We start from the raw sequence: 23,059 nt of genomic DNA, 5'->3' as shown, positions 1-23,059 counted from the left end.
CAGCTGCTCTTTCAGCTCCTTTGCTGTCTCTGACAAAATTACAATGCCATCAGCAAAAGCTCCTTTGCTGTCTCTGACAAAATTACAATGTCATCAGCAAACTTCAAAGCTTTTGTTTCTTCTTCCTGGACTTTAACACTTTGTGCATCACATTTAGAAAAAAATTGGGGAATATTTTTGTGATGAATATTTACTGTATATGTTGCACATATGCCATATCCATTGCAAAAGTGCTTTTGAAGCTATTGGTTAATAAATAAAATAATGATTCCAAATAGCATCATTAGAAATTACATAATAATTACTCAAAAAAATGCATACATAACTGTATTGCAAACTTACCGTATTTCTTTCCCTTGCCCTTGAGGAACTACGTAAAGTTGGTTCCATAACCAAGAATTTCAGTATACACAGAATAAAACTAAACACAACAGTGTTCACTCACAAATGCAGCAGCACAACTCACGACACTACTCTGTTCTGCACTTCAAACAAACGGCGAGTCATCAAAGCAAACGCCACTGTGATCTGTTGGCCACACTCGAAACCATGTGAAGCGATGCCAAATGGTATCATTGAAGCATTGGGAAGCTCAAAAAAGCCAGGAATACTTAATGATGCCATATGGAATCGCAGACGTAGAAAGGGTTAACTCCTACTCCAAATGTTTCTTTTATTTCCTTTACTGCTTACTCAAAGTGCAGATTGAACAACATAGTGGATAAGCTACAACCCTGTCTCACTTGCTTTTCAACCACTGCTTCCCTTTACATCCCACAACTCTTATAACTGCCATTTGGTTTCTGTACAAGTTGTAAGTAGCTTTTCACTCCCTGTGTTTTATCCTTGCTACCCTCAGAATCTTGAGGTTATTTCAGAGAACATTGTCAAAAGCCTTCTCTAATTCTATCAATGCTACAAATGTAAATTTGCCTTTCCTTAGCCTATCTTCTCGCTAAGTCGTAGGGTCAGTATTGCCTTGCATGTTCCTACATTTCTCCAGAATTGAAACTGATCTACCCCAAGGTTGGCTTCTACCACTTTTTCCATTCTTCTGTAAAGAATATTCAAGCTAGTATTTTACAACCATGACTTATTAAACTATTAGTTCAGTAATATTCACACCTGTCAGAAGTTGCTCTCTTTGGAATTGGAATTATTATATTATTTTTGAAGTCTGTGGGTATTTCACCTGTTTCATACATCTTGCTCGCCAGATGGAAGAGTTTTGTCATTGCTGGCTCTTCCAAGGCTATCATTAGTAGCAGTTTCAATGGAATGTCATCTACTCCTGGGGCCTTGTTTCACCTTAGGTTCTTCTGTACTCTGTCAAATTCTTCTAGCAGTACCATGTCTCCCAACTCATCTTCATCTACGTCCTCTTCTATTTCTATAATTTTGCCCTCAAGTACATCTCCCTTGTACAGACTTTCTATGTTCTACTTCCACCTCTCAGCTTTCAGCTTTCACTTATTTGCTTAGGAGTGGTTTCCCATCTGTACTCTTGATATTCATACAGGTGGCTATCTTTTCCCCAAAGGCCTCCTTAACTTCCCTGTACACTGTATCTGTCTTTCCCCTAGTGACATACGCTTCTAAATACTTACATTTGTCCTCTAACCATTCCTGCTTAGCCATTTTTCATTTCCTGTCAATCTCTTTTTTTTTTTAAATGTTTTTATTCCCTGTTGCCAGCTTCATTTACTGTATTTTTACATTTTCTCCTTTTATCAGTTAAATTCAATATCTCTTGTGTTATCCAAGGATTTCTGCTACACCTTACCTTTTTTTTACCTATTTCATCCTCTACTGCCTTCACTATGTCATCTCTCAAAGCTACCCATTCTTCTTCTACTGTATTCCTTTCTCCTGCGTCCACAGCTCGTGGTCATGCGGTAGCGTTCTCGCTTCCCGCGCCCGGGTTCGATTCCCGGCGGGGTCAGGGATTTTCTCTGCCTCGTGATGACTGGGTGTTGTGTGCTGTCCTTAGGTTAGTTAGGTTTAAGTAGTTCTAAGTTCTAGGGGACTGATGACCATCGATGTTAAGTCCCATAGTGCTCAGAGCCATTTGAACCATCCTTTCTCCTGCTGTTGTCAATCAATCCCTACTGTTCCCTCTGAAACTCTCAACAACCTCTGGTTCTTTCAGTTTATCCAGGTCCCACCTCCTTAATTTCCTACCTTTTTGCAATTTCTTCAGTTTTAATCTATAGTTCATAACCAATAAGTTGTTGTCCAAGTCCACATCTGTCCCTGGAAATGCCTTACAATTTAAAAGCTGGTTCTGAAATCGCTGTCTAATCATTATATAAACAATCTGAAACCTTCTGGCATCTCCAGGTCTCGTTCACAGATACGGCCTTCTTTTACATTTCTTAAACCAAGTGTTGGCGGAGATTAAATTACACTCTGTGCAGAATTCTGCCACATGGCTTCCTCTTTCATTCCTTACCCCCATTCCATATTCACCTACTACACTTCCTTCTCTTCCTTTTCCTCCTGTCGAAATCCAGTCACCCATGACTATTAAATTTTCATCTCCCTTCACTATCTGAATAATTTCTTTTATCTCACCATACATTTCATTAATCTCTTTGTCATCTGCGGAGCTAGTTTGCATATAAACTTTTACTACTGTGCTAGGCGTGGGCTTCATATCTATATTGGCCACGATAATGTGTTCACTATGCTGTTTGTAGTAGCTTACCCGCTTTTCTATTTACTTATTCATTATTAAACCTACACCTGCATTATCCCTATTTGATTATGTGTTTACAAACCTGTGCACACCTGACCAGAAGTCCTGTTCCTCCTGCCACCAAGCTTCACTGGTGCTAAGTATACTTCCCACTGCCTGTGAAGAGGTTAAAACTCCCGTGAAGACTAGGGTAGCTCCCATTATGAACTATTTAACAAGGTACATATCTGCCCGGTGCTTCGTCCGCTATTATTCTAAACATACACTGTGTGATCAACAGTATCCGGACACCTGGCTGAAAATTGCTTACAATTTCATGGTGACCTCCATCGGTAATGGTAGAATTCAATATGGTGTTGGCCCACCCTTAGCCTTGATGACAGCTTCCACTCTCGCAAGCATACGTTCAACCAGGTGCTGGAAGATTTCTTGGGGAATGGCTCCCCATTCTTCATGGAATGCTCCACTGAGGAGAGGTATCAATGTCGGTTGTCGAGGCCTGGCAATTAGTTGGCGTTCCAAAACATCCCAAAGGTGTTCTATAGGATTCAGGTCAGGACCCTGTGCAGGCCAGTCCATTGCAGGGATGTTATGGTTGTGTAACCACGTGTAGAATGATGCAATCGCCATCCCTGAATTGCTCTTCAAGAGTGGGAATCAAGAAGGTGATTAAAACATCAATGTAAGCCTGTGGTGAGATAGTGCCACACAAAACATCAAGGGGTGCAAGCCCCCTCCGTGAAAAACATGACCACACCATAACACCACCACCTCCTAATTTTACTGTTTGCACTGCACACATTGGCAGATGACGTTCACTTGTCTTTCGCCATATCCACACCCTGCCATCGGCTTGCCTCATTGTGTACCGTGATTTGTCAGTCCACACAATGGTTCTTCCACAGTTCAATCATCCAATGTTTACACACCTTACACCAAGCGAGGCATTGTTTGGCATTTAACGACATGATGTGTGGCTTTCGAGTAGCCACTCGACCATGAAATCCAAGTTTTCTCACCTCTCGTCTGTCATGGTACTTGCAATGGCTCCTGATGCAGTTTGGCATTTCTGTGTGATGGTCTAGATAAATGTCTGCCTATTACACATTACAACCCTCTTCAACTGTTGGCGGTCTCTGTCAGTCAACAGACAAGGTTGGCCTGTACACTTTTGTGCTGTACGTGTCCCTTCACATTTACACTTCACTATACATCAGAAACAGTGGACCTAGGGATGTTTAAGAGTGTGGAAATCTCATACACAGACGTATGACCCAAGTGTCACCCAGTCACCAGACCACATTCGAAGTCCGTGAGTTCCGCGGAGCGCCCCATTCTGCTCTTTCATGATGTCTAATGACTACTGAAGTCGTTAATATGCAGTAGGTGGCAGCACAACACACCTAATATAAAAAACTTATGTTTTTGGGGGTGTCCAGATATTTTTGATCACATAGTGTATTCCCTCCACATTCTCCTACAGAGTGCTAAATTTTCACATTTTGTTACATCTGAAGGTGAAAGTGATGGTCAGGTACCCCAGTTATGAATTTTTGCCCACCCATGAAAATGAACCTTGCCTCAGCAGTTTCAATTACAATACCAGTAAATTAGAGTTTCTTTTCTACTGTAATGAATGAACAGCTCCACTTCCCATTAGACCTTCTTTTCTACATACTTAGATTTACTGAAACTTTTTTAACAAAGATAAAAATATCATTACCGAAATGGGGATACACTACTTCGGTAGACGGAGATACTGCAAGACAAGTAGGCAGATGGCTGGATCAAGTAAAGACAATTACTGTCCTACTTCTTCACATTATATTAAGAATGAAAGACTGCTGTGGATAGATACATCTACTCAAAGATTCAAATAGTTAAGAAATGAATGAACAAATGAGATCACAAGTAAACTGACTAATGTCGGTAAAGAACAAATTACACTTAAAAATAAAAACAAAAAGCATATATTTTATTTGGAATATATACGCTTTACAGCATTTGAAACCTAAAAAAAGACGAAAACAATCATGTATGTAACAATGTGAGCAAAACACTGGAAAGTATTGTCCATTACTTCTAACATATGTAATTTATCTCTTGCTCATTTGATTTCAGATCCTAGACAAACTGCAATAACTGTACTGCTTCCAGCAATCAGAACTTTGTCCAAATCATGTCATTTCTCTTTGGCACCAACTCTTCTGTAAGAATATGCATGTAATTCTGGTCTGTAAGCTCCACAGTTACCAACACATTTGCTTTCAATATGAAAGCACTGTAAACAGGTGTGAGAGAGAGCAAACAGGATATTTTCTATTTAAAGCTCCGTAAAACCCTGCGTGTGTGCTGACTCTTTGCTTCATGGAGGGCTTCTTCAAGTACTTGTGTAATATGAAGTAAATTATTTGGATCTGTTTGAAGGCAAATATTGCTATCACCCTTACCAGCTTCTGTCAATGTAAGATTCATTGTTATAAGGGGAGTTACCTGTTGCATTAATGATCTTGATGCTACCTGAAAAGAAAAGGAATACTTACAAATCATTTTTATCTCACACATGATATTTTTTGTTGTGACAAAGAACAAATAATATGCTATATTACTTTCTCCCAAAGGCTTCAGTGTAATTGCAATTTATGGTAAACACTTGATCAGACAGTGTAATGAGTATATTTCAAACAATGGAAAATCAGGATGGACTACTGGTAATATTGTAAGAAGGATACATTGCTACTCACCATACAGAGGAGAAGTTGAGTTGCAGATAAGTACAAGAAAAAGATTGCTATACATTTGAGCTTTCAGCTAATAGGCGGCCGCCTCCTAACACACACACACACACACACACACACACACACACACACACACACACACACAGAGAGAGAGAGAGAGAGAGAGAGAGAGAGAGAGAGAGAGAGAGAGAGAGAGACTATGCCTGATGAGAGAATCAATCTGTGGGTGCCTGATGGGAGAAGCAATCTGTGGGCAGGAAGGGTTAAGAAAGGGCTGGGGTGGGGAGGGGGAAGGAAAACAGGATGGGGGGAGGGAAAACAGGATGAGGGGAGGGAAAGCAGTATACGGGTGGGGGAGTGTGTAGTGCTGCTTATAAGAGTATACAGACACATGGTAGGGAAAGGGTAAGACTGCTAGGTTCATTTGTGAGGTTTGAGGGGGGGAGGGGGTGGAAGGGGAGCACAAAAAGGAGAGACGTAAAGGAGGGGAAACAGACTTGTGGGCGCATTGATGGAATAGAAGGCTGTGCAGTGCTGGAGTGGTACAGGTAAGGATAGGTGGGTGAAGGACAGGAACTAGCATAGGTTGAGGCCAGGGGGGTTATGGGAACATAGGATATATTTCAGGGAGTGGAGAGGAAGTGGGAGTGGGTGGGGGATGGGGAGAGAAAGGGAGTGAGGAGGAGGAGGAGGAGGAGGAGGAGGAGGAGGAGGAGGGGAGGGTAGGGGAGGGGGAGAGTGGAGGCGAAGGGGGAGAGAGTAGGAGTAGGAGTAGGAGAAGGGGAGGGGAGGGGGAGAGAGGAGGAAAAGGGAGAGAGGAGGAAAATGGAGAGAGGAGGAGAAGGGGGAGGGGGTGAGAGGAGGAGAAGGGGGAGGAGAGAGAGAGGATGAGAAGGAGGTGAGGATAGAGGAAGAGAAGGGGAGGGGAGGGGAGGGGGAGGGAGGAGGGGAAGGGAGGAGGAGGTCAGGGGGAGAGGAGGGAGAGAGGAGGGGGCAGTCATATAAGTAATAAATCTGGAAAGACAGCATCAGTCGTACAGCAGCCGCACGTGCAGCAGCATCGAGATAGATTAGTTATGCCGCGTTATTTTAGGAGGAGTAGGCATTCGCGTCTTACACTTTTTAAAGCAATAGACAACATTTCTATTACTACCAAGGATTACGTAGGCCCTCAAGTCACCTTGCATGGGCCATTGGTGTTTTGCGGTGCAGTTTTGAACTTCACTCTTGCTAACAAGGATACGAATGGACACGGTAACAGCTGGGTCACTGTTGCTCTTGTACGTGGACCAAAAGTCGATAAAGTAAAAGGGCTATATAATTTCAATTCAAGTGATGTCATTGCTTATCGGACATTTCAGATTTGTGAAGTTTTCAACAGAGATAAGGATTCATCGTATTGCATGTCAAGTATGCCTTTGGTTCTCAGGACCAGGAATCATCCTAAAATAAATGAATCGGAATTTGTCTCAGTGTGGGTGAAAGGTGTTGACAACTGTAAAAAGATCGCACTCGTTGGTGCTCTGACTCTTTATTATAGAAAGTAAATAAAGTTCCTTTCCCTATCCTTAATCCTTATCTATTAAAAAAACCACACATTGAACTTACCAAAAGCACATAATTATTATTGTATCTAAGTAAACACCAAATCTGTCTCAGTGTGGGTGAAAGTTGTTGACAACTGTAAAAAGATCTTAAACAAACATAAAACTAGTTTTATGTGCAGCACTGTTTTCTTTTATTGTGGCTTCTTGAGCAATTTGTTTTATGGTTTTTAATATTATCAAAAGTGTTTATTACTTATTTCATTATCTAAAATATTGGCACTAGAGCATATGTCAACTATTGTCTCTTAAATCTTCCTCTTTTTAACGATCTGACTTTTGTTGTGTTCTATTTCACTGCTTTTTATTACTGTAATGTTATAAGCTGCTTTTTATTACTGTAATGTTATAAGCTCATTACAGACTTCAACTATCGTATCCCCCTTTATTTTATGCTGTTCAATTAACTATTGAAAACTAGGGTATGCCGACATTAGTGACATCTGGTGAACTTACAACACAAACATTTTGTGGCTACTGTACGGCAGCTCGTTTTGAACAATAGTGCTACTGATAACATGACTTGTGCCTATGATGTTATTTATGTACATTTGGCAATGCTGGTGCTGATTTTGCATTTAACATTTGATGAGGCCACTATGGCTACAGTACATTAGGACTTTGTTTTTATAAACAGGTATGCCTCTTCATACTTAAAGCGCACTAATGCATATATTTGTCAGTAGTACTTTTCATTATGATCTACTTATTGTTTTTAAGCTGTAGACAATCTGTGAGTGTATTTATGTTTTTTCCCATTTTTGCTGCAGATATGATAATGGTCATTATTGACCAAACCCGGTAATCTGTTCACAAAAAGTTTGTGACAGTAGACGTGAATAAAAAAAACCTTCTCTCACATTCACTACCCAACAAACCACCTTCCTGGACATTGACCTCCACTTCTCTAATGGCTCCACCCACGTCTCTGTCCACATTAAACCCACCAACAGTATCTGCATTTTTGACAACCTACAGCATGCTGAAGAAGGCCTTCATCACTGACAGGTGATACCCACAAATCTAATCTGCAAACAGATTTCCCATGCCATATTCTCACAAAGCGACAATCCCCCCCAAGAAGTAGTAAAAAGGAGTGTGCCCCTTGTGACTTTGAGCAAAAAAGGCAGTCATCAGAACAGCACACAACGTCCTCTCCTTGACAAAAGAAAGTACATTATTCAAAATCCAAAACAAAAGTGATGTGCCTTTTCTGCCAACAAATGTGGTGGTGCACCATTAACACTTTGCTGTTGGCACGTCTTGTACAAATTTATTTGTTTGGCCCCAGCAGCACTAATTTGGATTACTGGGCTTGTCGCCGGCCGCTTGTCACCTTTCTGTTGATGACAAGCTTCAAACGCATTGACTTTTGCATGCTTTAATTTTCAAGAAATCCTCCATTTTGCCATATCGTTCCACAAATTCAAATTTTCTTTTCAAGTAACTTCTCTACAAGTTCTACACTGTAGTAATAAATATCCATGCAGAGGTGATGCCACTTTCCATCAGAAGGTGTCAATAGTTCTGTCACTGTTTTTGCTAAAGGCTGCCCAGCGCCGGAATATATCTTAAATGAGGAAATGTATCCCATACTCTAATCTCACAGCATCCGAATGAGTATGCCGTATTTTGTAATTTTCGATGATTTGTAAACTTTAAAACTTGACCGTCCATGCCACAGCGTCATTCCTTCATCAATTGAGATGTTTTGACTTAGGTTAAACATATCTTTAAACTTCTTGGAAAAATAATCAATGACGAATTGCACTTTGACAAGCTGGTCAGCAATATCTGATTTACTGTTGCAGTCAGAAAAATGTAAAAATGATAATATTTGTCTGTATCGGTTGCGGGACATCGTTTTGCGAAATGTTGGTGTGCCAATCAACAGCTTTGTTGACCAATAATCATCAATCCTTGATATTTTACAATTCCCATAAGGATAGCAAGCCCAAACCATTTTCTAAGTTCGGGTTGGGCAACGTCAACAAATTTGGCATTTTTAAAATCCAGTTTCCTTCTATTGCAATTTTGACTGTAGTACTTGTTGGTTTCGTTGCTAATATATTCAAATAGATCGTTCCCAATATATAATTCTACAATATCCTTGATGCTCTGTGTATCTTTGGGAAATATGTTTGGACCCAGTGATCCTTCAAATTTATTATTGCTCCTCAGTAAATCAAAGACTGACCACTGTGCACTGTCTTCTTCATCTGATTCAGCCAAATCAGTTGGCAACCGTAGCATTTGCCAAATTTTTCTTGAATGTATTTCACTATCTTTCTATGATTCTGCTTCACTTCAAACTTTTTTTTATATCCAATGTCTTCTTCCCGATTGGCTAAGTCGTCCGGAAAGTCAGACAAGACGTTCATGCATTCTGCGTAAAGAATCATATTGTCTCTTTCATCCGCAATGCTGAAAGGGCTCAAGTACTTGTTGTTGTTGTTGTTGTTGTTGTTGTTGTTGTTGTTGTTGGTGTGGTCTTCAGTCCTGAGACTGGTTTGATGCAGCTCTCCATGCTACTCTATCCTGTGTAAGCTTCTTCATCTCCCAGTACCTACTGCAACCTACATCCTTCTGAATCTGCTTAGTGTATTCATCTCTTGGTCTCCCTCTACGATTTTTTACCCTCCACGCTGCCCTCCAATGCTAAATTTGTGATCCCTTGATGCCTCAAAACATGTCCTACCAACTGATCCCTTCTTCTAGTCAAGTTGTGCCACAAACTTCTCTTCTCCCCAATCCTATTCAGTACCTCCTCATTAGTTACGTGATCTACCCATCTAATCTTCAGCATTCTTCTGTAGCACCATGTTTCGAAAGCTTCTATTCTCTTCTTGTCCACACTAGTCTTCGTCCATGTTTCACTTCCGTACATGGCTACACTCCATATAAATACTTTCAGAAACGACTTCCTGACACTTAAATCTATACTCGATGTTAACAAATTTCTCTTCTTCAGAAACGCTTTCCTTGCCATTGCCAGTCCACATTTTATATCCTCTCTACTTCGACCATCATCAGTTATTTTACTCCCTAAATAGCAAAACTCCTTTACTACTTTAAGTGTCTCATTTCCTAATCTAATTCCCTCAGCATCACCCGATTTAATTTGACTGCATTCCATTATCCTCATTTTGCTTTTGTTGATGTTCATCTTATATCCTCCTTTCAAGACACTGTCCTTTCCGTTCAACTGCTCTTCCAAGTATTTTGCTGTCTCTGACAGAATTACAATGTCATCAGCGAATTTTAATGCCTGCTCCGAATTTTTCTTTTGTTTCCTTTACTGCTTGTTCAATATACAGATTGAATAACATCGGGGAGAGGCTACAACCCTGTCTCACTCCTTCCCCAACCACTGCTTCCATTTCATGCCCCTCGAGTCTTACAACTGCCATCTGGTTTCTGTACAAATTGTAAATAGCCTTTCGCTCCCTGTATTTTACCCCTGCCACCTTCAGAATTTGAAAGAGAGTATTCCAGTTAACATTGTCAAAAGCTTTCTCTAAGTCTACAAACGCTAGAAACGTAGGTTTGCCTTTTCTTAATCTTTCTTCTAAGATAAGTCATAAGGTTAGCATTGCCTCACGTGTTCCAACATTTCTACGGAATCCAAACTGATCTTCCCCGAGGTCCGCTTCTACCAGTTTTTCCATTCGTCTGTAAAGAATTCGCGTTAGTATTTTGCAGCTGTGACTTATTAAATTGATAGTTCGATAATTTTCACATCTGTCAACACCTGCTTTCTTTGGGATTGGAATTATTATATTCTTCTTGAAGTCTGAGGGTATTTCGCCTGACTCATAGATCTTGCTCACCAGATGGTAGAGTTTTGTCAGGACTGGCTCTCCCAAGGCCATCAGTAGTTTTAATGGAATGTTGTCTACTCCCGGGACCTTGTTTCTACTTAGGTCTTTCAGTGCCGTGTCAAACTCTTCACGCAGTATCTTATCTCCCATTTCGTCTTCATCTACATCCTCTTCCATTTCCATAATATTGTCCTCAAGTACTTCGCCCTTGTATAAACCCTCTATATACTCCTTCCACCTTTCTGCCTTCCCTTCTTTGCTTAGAACTGGGTTGCCATCTGAGCTCTTGATATTCATACAAGTGGTTCTCTTCTCTCCAAAGGTCTCTTTAATTTTCCTGTAGGCAGTATCTATCTTACCCCTAGTGAGATAAGCCTCTACATCCTTACATTTGTCCTCTAGCCATCCCTGCTTAGCCATTTTGCACTTCCTGTCGAACTAATTTTTGAGACATTTGTATTCTTTTTGCCTGCTTCACTTACTGCATTTTTATATTTTCTCCTTTCATCAATTAAATTCAATATTTCTTCTGTTACCCAAGGATTTCTATTAGCCCTCGGCTTTTTACCTACTTGATCCTCTGCTGCCTTCACTACTTCATCCCTCAGAGCTACCCATTCTTCTTCTACTGTATTTCTTTCCCCCATTCCTGCCAGTTGTTCCCTTATGCTCTCCCTGAAACTCTGTACAACCTCTGGTTCTTTCAGTTTATCCAGGTCCCATCTCCTTAAATTCCCACCTTTTCGCAATTTCTTCAGTTTCAATCTGCAGATCATAACCAATAGATTGTGGTCAGAATCCACATCTGCCCCTGGAAATGTCTTACAATTTAAAACCTGGTTCCTAAATCTCTGTCTTACCATTATATAATCTACCTGAAACCTTTTAGTATCTCCAGGATTCTTCCAGGTATACAACCTTCTTTTATGATTCTTGAACCAAGTGTTAGCTTTGATTAAGTTATGCTCTGTGCAAAATTCTACAAGGCGGCTTCCTCTTTCATTTCTTCCCCCCAATCCATATTCACCTACTATGTTTCCTTCTCTCCCTTTTCCTACTGACGAATTCCAGTCACCCATGACTTAAATTTTTGTCTCCCTTCACTACCTGAGTAATTTATTTTATCTTGTCATACATTTCATCAATTTCTTCATCATCTGCAGAGCTAGTTGGCATATAAACTTGTACTACTGCAGTAGGCATGGGCTTTGTGTCTATCTTGGCCACAATAATGCGTTCACTATGCTGTTTGTAGTAGCGAACGAGCACTCCTATTTTTTTATTCATTATTAAACCTACCCTGCATTACCCCTATTTGATTTTGTATTTATAACCCTGTAATCACCTGACCAAACGTCTTGTTCCTCCTGCCACCGAATTTCACTAATTCCCACTATATCGAACTTGAACCTATCCATTTCCCTTTTTAAATTTTCTAACCTACCTGCCCGATTAAGGGATCTGACATTCCACACTCCGATCCGTAGAACACCAGTTTTCTTTCTCCTGATAACGACATCCTCTTGAGTAGTCCCCGCCCGGAGATCCGAATGGGGGACTATTTTACCTCCGGAATATTTTACCCAAGAGAACACCATCATCATTTAATCATACAGTAAAGCTGCATGTCCTCGGGAAAAATTACGGCTGTAGTTTCCCCTGGCTTTCAGCCGTTCGCAGTACCAGCACAGCAAGGGCGTTTTGGTTAATGTTACAAGGCCAGATCAGTCAATCATCCAGACTGTTGCCCATGCAACTACTGAAAAGGCTGCTGCCCCTCTTCAGGAACCACACGTTTGCCTGGCCTCTCAACAGATACCCCTCCGTTGTGGCTGCACCTACGGTACGGCCATCTGTATCGCTCAGGCACGCGAGCCTCCCCACCAATGGCAAGGTCCATGGTTCATGGGGGAAGCTCAAGTACTTATAAAAACAAAAATCTTGTTGATGTGTGTAACTTATTGTTACCTAAACAAAACATCAACAGAATGCAAAAGTTCCTAAGTGTCGTCGATGGCCACTGCATGATACTATGCTCATGACACCACTGTGGTGTCGCCAGCCTCTGAGCGATGCTATTCAGACGACACAACTGTAGTGTCGTTGGCTGTTGACCGCTATTTCGCGCACACCACTTTGGTGTCGCTGGACGGCATAGCATTAATTTGTATCAGCTGGACAAACTTAACAGCCTTTCTATGTGCAGGTTTTGAAATGAGTAAGGGGAGCAATCTGAAGAAAAGTCCAGTGAAATGGCAAGGAGGATGGACACTGAATCATAACAATGCTCCCTCCCACACATCACTTGCTATGGGGACATGGCTCACAGATATGAACATCCTGCTCCTCTATCAGCCTCCCTACTCACTGGATTTATCATTGGCAGATTTCTGGCTCTTTCACAAAATGGAAAAGGGCCTCAAAGCTAACTGTTTTGCCTTGCAGAAGATATCAAAACCAACCTTATGGCTAAAAATTCTCAAACTTATCGAATCGCTTACGTAAAACAAAAACAGCAATTTTAGAACTTGGTCTCTTCTTGGATAAATTTCTAAGAACACACATGATCACACCCTGTCAGTGTGATAATCTCCTGTAGAGCTTAAGCAACTCAATGGTTCTGAGCATGAGTACTTGCATTTGATTGAGTTCTTGTTTGTGGCAACATCTTAAGACATTGCAGAAGTGGCATGGTGATAAGTGAGATAAATAGATACACACAACATGGTTGCGCCAACAACGGGAAAGTGTGACTTGTAAATGGAGCAATGGTGAGTTTTGTAAATGCAGCAATGGCGAGTTTTTATTATGTGACAGCAATAAAATCTTCACATTTTCGTCTGCAGCTGAAGAAATCTTATCTTTATACAGAAAAAGATGAATTTGCAAAATGCTTAGTGAGCTACAAGACACTGGATGTTGTTGTTGTTTGTTGTTGTGCTCTTCAGTCCCGAGACTGGTTTGATGCAGCTCTCCATGCTACTCTATCCTGTGCAAGCTTCTTCATCTCCCAGTACCTACTGCAACCTACATCCTTCTGAATCTGCTAAGTGTATTCATCTCTTGGTCTCCCTCTACGATTTTTACCCTCCACGCTGCCCTCCAATACTAAATTGGTGATCCCTTGATGCCTCAGAACATGTCCTACCAACTGATCCCCTCTTCTGGTCAAGTTGTGCCACAAACTTCTCTTCTCCCCAATCCTATTCAATACTTCCTCATTAGTTATGTGATCTACCCATCTAATCTTCAGCATTCTTCTGTAGCACCACATTTCGAAAGCTTCTATTCTCTTCTTGTCCAAACTATTTATCGTCCATGTTTCACTTCCATACATGGCTACACTCCATACAAATACTTTCAGAAACGACTTCCTGACACTTAAATCTATACTCGACGTTAACAAATTTCTCTTCTTCAGAAACGCTTTCCTTGCCATTGCTAGTCTACATTTTATATCCTCTCTACTTCGACCATCATCAGTTATTTTGCTCCCCAAATAGCAAAACTCCTTTACTACTTTAAGTGTCTCATTTCCTAATCTAATTCCCTCAGCATCACCCGATTTAATTCGACTACATTCCATTATCCTCGTTTTGCTTTTGTTGATGTTCATCTTATACCCTCCTTTCAAGACACTGTCCATTCCATTCAACTGCTCTTCCAAGTCCTTTGCTGTCTCTGACAGAATTACAATGTCATCGGCAAACCTCAAAGTTTTTATTTCTTCTCCATGGATTTTAATACCTACTCCGAACTTTTCTTTTGTTTCCTTTACTGCTTGCTCAATATACAGATTGAATAGCATCGGGGAGAGGCTACAACCCTGTCTCACTCCCATCCCAACCACTGCTTCCCTTTCATGTCCCTCGACACTCATAACTGCCATCTGGTTTCTGAACCAATTGTAAATAGCCTTTTGCCCCTGTATTTTACCCCTGCCACCTTCAGAATTTGAAAGAGAGTATTCCAGTCTACATTGTCAAAAGCTTTCTCTAAGTCTACAAATGCTAGAAACGTAGGTTTACCTTTCTTTAATCTTTCTTCTAAGGTAAGTCGTAGGGTCAGTATTGCCTCACATGTTCCAACATTTCTACAGACTCCAAGCTGATCTTCCCTAAGGTCAGCTTCTACCAGTTTTTCCATTCGTCTGTAAAGAATTCGCGTTAGTATTTTGCAGCTGTGACCTATTAAACTGATAGTTCAGTAATTTTCACATCTGTCAACACCTGTTATCTTTGAGATTGGAATTATTATATTCTTCTTGAAGTCTGAGGGAATTTCGCCTGTCTCATACATCTTGCTCACCAGATGGTAAAGTTATATCAGGACTGCCTCTCCCAAGGCTGTCAGTATTTCTAATGGAATGTTGTCTACTCCCGGGGCCTTGTTTCGACTCAGGTCTTTCAGTGCTCTGTCAAACTCCTCACGCAGTATCATATCTCCCATTTCATCTTCATCTACATCCTCTTCCATTTCCATAATATTGTCCTCAAGAACATCGCCCCCTTATAGACCCTCTATGTACTCCTCCCACCTTTCTGCTTTCCCTTCGTTGCTTAGAACTGGGTTTCCATCAGAGCTCTTCATATTCATGCAAGTGGTTCTCTTTTCTCCAAAGGTCTCTTTAATTTTCCTGTAGGCAGTATCTATCTTACCCCTAGTGAGATAAGCCTCTACATCCTTACATCTGTCCTCTAGCCATTCCTGCTCAGCCATTTTGCACTTCCTGTCGATCTCATTTTTGAGATGTTTGTATTCCTTTTTGTCTACTTCACTTGCATTTTTGTATTTTCTCCTTTCATCATTTATATTCAGTATCTCTTCTGTTACCCAAGGATTACTACTAGCCCTCATCTTTTTACCTACTTGATCCTCTGCTGCCTTCATTATTTCATTCCTCAAAGCTACCCATTCTTCTTCTACTGTATTTCTTTCCCCAATTCCTGTCAATTGTTCCATTATGCTCTCCCAGAAACTCTGTACAACCTCTGGTTCTTTCAGCTTATCCAGGTCCCATCTCCTTAAATTGCCACCTTTTTGCAGTTTCTTCAGTTTTAATCTACAGGTCATAGCCAATAGATTGTGGTCAGAATCCACATCTGCCCCTGGAAATGTCTTACAACTTAAAACCTTGTTCCTAAATCTGTGTCTTACCATTATATAATCTATCTGAAACCTTTTAGTATCTCCAGGGTTCTTCCATGTATACAACCTTCTTTTATGATTCTTGAACCAAGTGTTACCTATGATTAAGTTATGCTCTGTGCAAAATTCTACCAGGCGGCTTCCTCTTTCATTTCTTAGCCCCAACTCATATTCACCTACTACGTTTCCTTCTCTTCCTTTTCCTACTGTCAAATTCCAGTCACCCATGACTATTAAATTTTCGTCTCCCTTCACTACCTGAATAATTTTTTTATATCATCATATATTTCATCAATTTTTTCATCATCTGCAGAGCTAGTTGGCATATAAACTGGTATTACTGTAGTAGGCATGGGCTTCTTGTCTATCTTGGCCACAATAATGCATTCACTATGCTGTTTGTAGTAGCTTACCCGCACTCCTATTTTTTTATTCATTATTAAACCTACTCCTGCATTACCCTGTATTCACCTGACCAAAAGTCTTGTTCCTCCTGCCACCGAACTTCACTAATTCCCACTATACCTAACTTTAACCTATCCATTTCCAGTTTGAAATTTTCTAACCTACCTGCTCGATTAAGGGATCTGACATTCCACGCTCCGATCCGTAGAATGCCAGTTTTCTTTCTCCTGATAACGACGTCCTCTTGAGTAGTCCCCGCCCAGAGATCCGAATGGGGGACTATTTTACCTCCGGAATATTTTACCCAAGAGGACGCCATCATCATTTAACCATACAGTAAAGCTGCATGCCCTCGGGAAAAATTACGGCTATAGTTTCCCCTGGCTTTCAGCCGTTCGCAGTACCAGCACAGCAAGGCCGTTTTGGTTAGTGTTACAAGACCAGATCAGTCAATCATCCAGACTGTTGCCTCTGCAACTACTGAAAAGGCTGGTGCCCCTCTTCAGGAACCACACGTTTGCCTGGCCTCTCAACAGATACCCCTCCGTTGTGGTTGTACCTACGGTACGGCTACCTGTATCGTTGAGGTACGCAAGCCTCCCCACCAACGACAAGGTCCATGGTTCATGTGTGTGTGTGTGTGGGGGGGGGGGGGGGGGGAGACATGGGATACTTTTCAGAAATTCAATTTACAACAACTTTACATGTCTTGTCACATCAAAGCATATGGGACTGGAACATGTGAAGGACCCGAGAGTGTACAAGCAGTCTTAAAACTTGAAAGTAAGCTCTCTGAAGAGGAGCATAAAGACAGAAAAATGAATTGAGCCTGCTGCTCAGGAGGGTTACACAACTGCAATACTTTTAGCACAGTTCTTGCAACTTTTCACTGACAGTGATTTAATAAAAAAACTGGTTAGTAGTTGCAGCTGAACATTTATGACCAGTTCAGAAGAACCATTTTGGATGGTGCTACTACCAAACATGGCACTTATGCATTGCATACAGGATATGGCAGTCAGTTTGCAAATCTTTGTAAAGAGTTTTTTTGTGTATTCTGTAGTAATTGAAGAAAGTACAGACATTAAGGACACATGTAAACAGTGAACAACAGGTCATGTAAGAGCTTCTGGACTTAGTAACAATGTAGAATATGAAAACTCTGCAATCTATTGTTTTCTGTATGCACAGACAGAGTGCAGCCATCTTGTGAAATAACTGAGGGGATTCGTAATGCAAGTGAATGACCAAATGGAAAACCTTCCAGTGCCCAATGAAATCACAGGTGTTCATTGCAATCTTCACCTGAGGAATTTATGTGCAAAGAATGTCACTTTCAAAAATGTAATTCAAGAACTTTCTTGAAAATATCAACAACCAGTGCAAAAGTCTTCCTTATTGCAATGAGGTGCAGACCTTATTTGGGGCCAATTGTTAAACTGATTTTTTTATCTTTTGGATCAAAGTGCTATTTTTCTCGAAATGAGTAATGGGTGTATTTCTAAACTCATAAAAAGCACTCATGGAAAAGTGATCTTACATTCCTTGTCAAAATAATCAGCCATTTGAACAACTTCAGCATTTTATTTGAAGGCAAGGATCTACTGATAACTCATTTCTTTGAGAAATTTGTCCAAAGTTACAGTTTCATTTTTGATGCTTGTGCATTAAAAATGAAACTGTCACTTTGGATGAATTAGCTGGACAAAGAAAATGCCTCAGAATCTAGTTCCTAATGTGCACAACATGGCTGCAGTCAAATTATCAAAGTATGGTTCCATCTATTCCTGGGCAACTGTTTTCATGAAAGAAGAACAATAAAATATCAGATGATCACCTGAATTGCACACTGCACCTGCAATGCACATGAAAGGATGCACAAAGAGGACCAAGAGTGGAAGACTTGATTAAAAATCATTACATTTGTAATATCTGATTTACTGAAATGAGCAATAATAAAATTAAGAGGTAGCTGTACTTTTTAAGTTTTTTGTTTTCTATATAGCAGTGAAATCTCATTTTTACTGTGACTTACATGCTACTGGTTGCAAAATAAATTAGCCTCAGAAATATGTGGAATTGCATCATTAAATGCATTGTTCCCATTCATGTCGCCACATGGTTCCCCACCCTTCCCTGTGATAAGAGTGGTTGCAGTGATTGGTGCTCAATGGCCAGTGGCTGCCAACTGCTTGCAGAGCAGATTGGTTGTGAAGCCCTGGCCTAGTGCAGTATAAGTGTCAGAATGCAATATCAGTTCATTTAATGATGTCCAGGTTGTGAATTCCTCAGGATAGGGGCACTATCCCAGAAACTGGGATTTTCACATGTCACCAAATCAAAGGTGTATTGTGAATACCTCAACCTGGGTAAAACCACTACTGCCACAGTGTAATCCCCTGAGTCATAATGTGAACTGAATAGTCTCCAAACAATGTAAAGTGCAGCTGAAAGTTTTAGGAAAGTTCCAGGTTTGAGTCCTGGTCCAGCACACAGTTTTGATCTGACAGAAAGTTTCAGCTCTCTGATATATCTGCCATCATTTATCACTGCCTAACAATAAAGGAACATACTGTCACTCATATATATCTGTTCATTCATCTACTCTATTCTACGGTGACTTTCATCTCATGCAAGACAATGCAATGTATGGCTCCATCTCTGCAGGGCTGTTACAGAATGGTTTGTGGATCACACTTTGAAGATGACTGCCTTTGTTGCCTCAGTTACATAGAGCACATCTTGGACACACACGCACTACTGAGTGAAGTGTGCTTGCACTAGTTCAAGCTCCAACATTTCCATCTATGGTGATGGACGAATGGTCATAGATCAGGATGGCCCTCCAACAACAGATCTTTTAAAGATGATCTTAGGCATGCACAAAATACATTTTGAATGTGTCAGTCAAATGCACTGCACAATTTCAAAATAACAATGTGTAATTTATTACACTACATTATCTATCAATACATCCAAAAGCTAGTATGCTTAGCAATACCATTAACACACACATAAAAAGAAAAACTGGCTTACTTGAGCTTCAAACCTCCATTCAAGATTTTTATAATGTGGAAGACTAACTGTCATATTAGAGAGAACATCTCTGATCTCAGACTTCACTCCTTCATAAAATGAACATAGCACTTCTTGATGCTGGTCAGTAAACCCCAGTGTTACTAGAGTGTCCTTAAAGTCAGCTGCAGTAAGCTGCAAAACAAACATAGGATTAGACAAATTTTGATTTACGATGTTCCAAAAGTCAATATGTTTGCAGGAAAGTATAGGGCTGGGCTTGCAGAACCTAAGCCTGTAATAGTATTACATATATCCACCCCTCCACACCCAATACCCTTTCTCAAAACAGTGACCTAATTAGAGTGAGTAGTTGTGTCAGATATGTTGGATGGGATGTACACAGAAGACACAAGGATACCAAAAGGTAAGAGGAGACTAAGAAGTAGATTAAGGAACAATAAGGGGGAAGTTAGAAAATGTGAGTAGGAGCATCTCGCACTGGTCCACATCAGGCTAATGGCCTGGATCCTTACATGATGATAAAGGAAAGAGCAAGATGAAACATGATAATTATGGAAGCAGTGTGTAGATTACCCACGAACAATGGTCTCTGCTAATGTGGGATGGTTTACGTGCCTCAGTGATACAGACAGCCACAATGGAGGGGTATTGTGGAGCAACCACAATAACCAGTGGTTTCTGATGCACAGCAGCAGCCTTTTCAGTAGTTTCAGGGGCAACATTCTGGGTAACTGACTGATATGGCCTTGTAACATTACCACCCAACACAGCCTTACTGTGCTGGTATTGCAGACGGCTGAAAGCAAGAGGAAGCTACAGCCCTTTTTTTTCCTCCAGGGGTACACAGCTCTACTATATGGCTTAATGATAATCACATAATCTTAGGTAAAATATTCCAGAGACAAAATGGTCTCCCCATCAGGATCACTGACATTCTGTGAGTCACGGTGTGAAATGTTAGGTAGGTTAATGAAATTAAAACAGGAATGGATAGCATGAAGTTTGTTACCATGGGTATTAGTGAAGTTCAGTGGCAAGTACAACAGGACTTCTGATCAGATGAGTGTAAGGTTATAACTACAAAATCAAATAGTGATAATGCAGGAGCCGTAATAAAAAAGAAAACAGCAATATGGCTAAACTATTTTGAACAGCGTGGTGACTTATCACAGTCAAGACAGGCATGAAGACAACAACCACCACAGTAGTACAAGCTACTATGTCAACAAACTGATGAGACTGAAATAATGTAAAATGAGATAAATGAAATTATTCAGGTAGTTAAGGGAGAAGAAAATTTAATTGTGATGGATCACTGGAATTCAATAATGTGAAAAGAAAGAGAACAAAGGAAGAGAACAATGGGCTGGGGGGGGGGGGGGGGGGGGGATGGAAGATCCTTGTAGAATTTTACACACATTGTAATTTAGACATTGCTAACACTTGCCTTAAGAATAATGAAAGGAGGTTATGTATGCATACACTTCCAGGGGCTGATGTGGACTCTAAGATGTATTGGTTATGAACTGCAGAGTGAAACTGAAGTCATTGCAAAAAGGTGTAGGAAATTAAGGAGATATGACTTTAATAAATCAATGGAACCAGAGCTTGTTGGGAGTTTCAGAAAGAGCATTAGGCAGCACTTGACTGAAACAAAGAACAGGAAGACAGTAGAAGGCAAATGGAGAGCTTTAAGAGATGAAATAGGGAAGGCAGCAGAGATCATAAGTAAAAAGACAAGGTCTAGTAGAAATCTTTGGATGAAACGAGATACTAAATTTAACTGATGAATGGGGAAAATATAAACATGCAGCAAAGGAAGCAGGCAAAAGGGAATACAGACATCTAAAAATGAGATAGACAGAAAGCAGAAAATGGCAAAGCAGGAATGGCTAGAAGACAAATGCAAGGCTGTAGAAGCATGCACACCTATGGGAAAGATAGATGGTGTCAGAAAATCAAAGAGACCTTTGGACAAAAGAGAGGCAACTGTACGATATCAAGAGCTCAAATGGCAATGCAGGATTAAGCAAGGAAGAGAAGGCTGAAAAATGGAATGAATATATAGAGTGTTTATAAGGGAAACAAACTAGAAGATGATGTGAGAGGAAGAGACGGAGAAGAAGGTGAAGATGACATGGGAGATACAATACCGTAAGGAGAATTTGAAAGATTACTGAAAAACCTACACCACAACAAGGCCCATGAAATAGACTACTTCTCTCAAAATTAATGAGTTATGTGGGAGAGCCAGCAATGACAAAATTATTCCACCTGGTGTGCAAGATAAATGAGACAGGTGAGATACTCGCAGACTTTAAGAAGAATGTAACAGTTCCAATTCCAAAGAAGACTGGTGCTGATAGATATGTATTCTACTACAAATGGTTCAAAATGGTTCAAATGGCTCTGAGCACTATGGGACTTAACATCTATAGTCACCAGTCCCCTAGAACTTAGAACTACTTAAACCTAACTAACCTAAGGACATCACACAACACCCAGTTAGAAATGGTTCAAACGGCTCAAAGCACTATGGGACTTAAGATCTGAGGTCATCAGTCCCCTAGACTTAGAACTACTTAAACCTAAATAATCTAAGGACATCTCACACATCCATACCCAAGGCAGGATTCGAACCTGCACCCGCAGCAGCCGCCACGTGGTTCCGGACTGAAGCACCTAGAACTGCTCGGCCACCGCAGCCGGCAATTCTACTACCAAACCATCAATTTAATAAGTCGTCGTCAATTTTTGAAGGTAGTAGGGATAAAATAAAGGAAGCCAAAGGTTATTTACAATTTGCAGAGAGACCAGACAGTAGTTATGAGTGTTGAAGGACGTGAAAGGGAAGCCATAGTTGAGAAGCAAGTGAGACAGGTTGTAGCTTATCCCCAATGTTAGTCAATCTGTAGACTGAAAGAAATCAAGGAAAAATTTGGAAGTTCAGGGAGAAAAAACAAAAACTTTTGAGGTTTGCCAATGACAGTGTAATTCTGTCAGATGCGAGAAAACTTGGGAGAGCACTTGAATAGCACGGATAATGTTTTGAAAAGAGATTATCAAATGAACATCAACAAAAATAAAACAAGGATAACTTGTATAATGCAATGCTAAGGAAATTAGATTAGGAGATGAGACATTAAAAGTGGTAGAAGAGGTTTGCTATTTGGGAAGCAAAAGAACTGATGATGGCCGAAGTGGAGGAGACATAAAATGCAGACTGGCAATAGCGCAAAAAGTATTTCTGAAAAAGAAAAAAACAAACAGTGGAAAATCCAGGATGGAACATAACAATATTATGAAAAGGATAGTTGCTACTCACCACATAATGGAGACATTGAGTCACAGATAGAAACAACAAAACGACTGTCAGAAAGTGAGCTTTCAGCCAACAAGGCTTTCGTTAAAAATAGACAAAACACACACACACACACACACACACACAGGCTGCTGAAGCCTCAGAAGCTTTTGTGTGTGTGTGTGTGTGTGTGTGTGTGTGTGTGTGTGTGTGTGTTCAATGAAGGCCTTGTTGGCTGACAGCTCACTTTCTAAACATCTTTTTGTTGTGCCTATCTGTGAATCACCATCTCCGTTATTTCTGAT

General features: G+C 40.5%; 1 protein-coding gene across 3 annotated transcripts in view; it reads right to left on the bottom strand.

The window, feature by feature from the left end:
- Nucleotides 1-4,652: 4,652 nt before the first annotated feature.
- Nucleotides 4,653-23,059, bottom strand: part of LOC126236401 (COMM domain-containing protein 2) — a 47,598-nt gene continuing 29,191 nt past the window's right edge. For all 3 annotated transcript variants that reach the window (XM_049945694.1, XM_049945693.1, XM_049945695.1), the window contains exons 4-5: nt 19,451-19,624; nt 4,653-5,218 (exon numbers count right to left, since the gene is read on the bottom strand). In XM_049945694.1, coding sequence (XP_049801651.1) covers nt 5,018-5,218; nt 19,451-19,624 — 375 coding nt within the window. In that variant the 3' untranslated portion in view covers nt 4,653-5,017. The remainder of the gene's footprint in view (nt 5,219-19,450; nt 19,625-23,059) is intronic.

The sequence above is a fragment of the Schistocerca nitens genome, chromosome 2 (genome assembly GCF_023898315.1).
Source record: "Schistocerca nitens isolate TAMUIC-IGC-003100 chromosome 2, iqSchNite1.1, whole genome shotgun sequence".
In the NCBI taxonomy this organism is placed as follows: domain Eukaryota; kingdom Metazoa; phylum Arthropoda; class Insecta; order Orthoptera; family Acrididae; genus Schistocerca; species Schistocerca nitens.
Note: the sequence above shows the minus strand (reverse complement) of the source record. Positions and strands in the feature narration are given on the sequence as shown.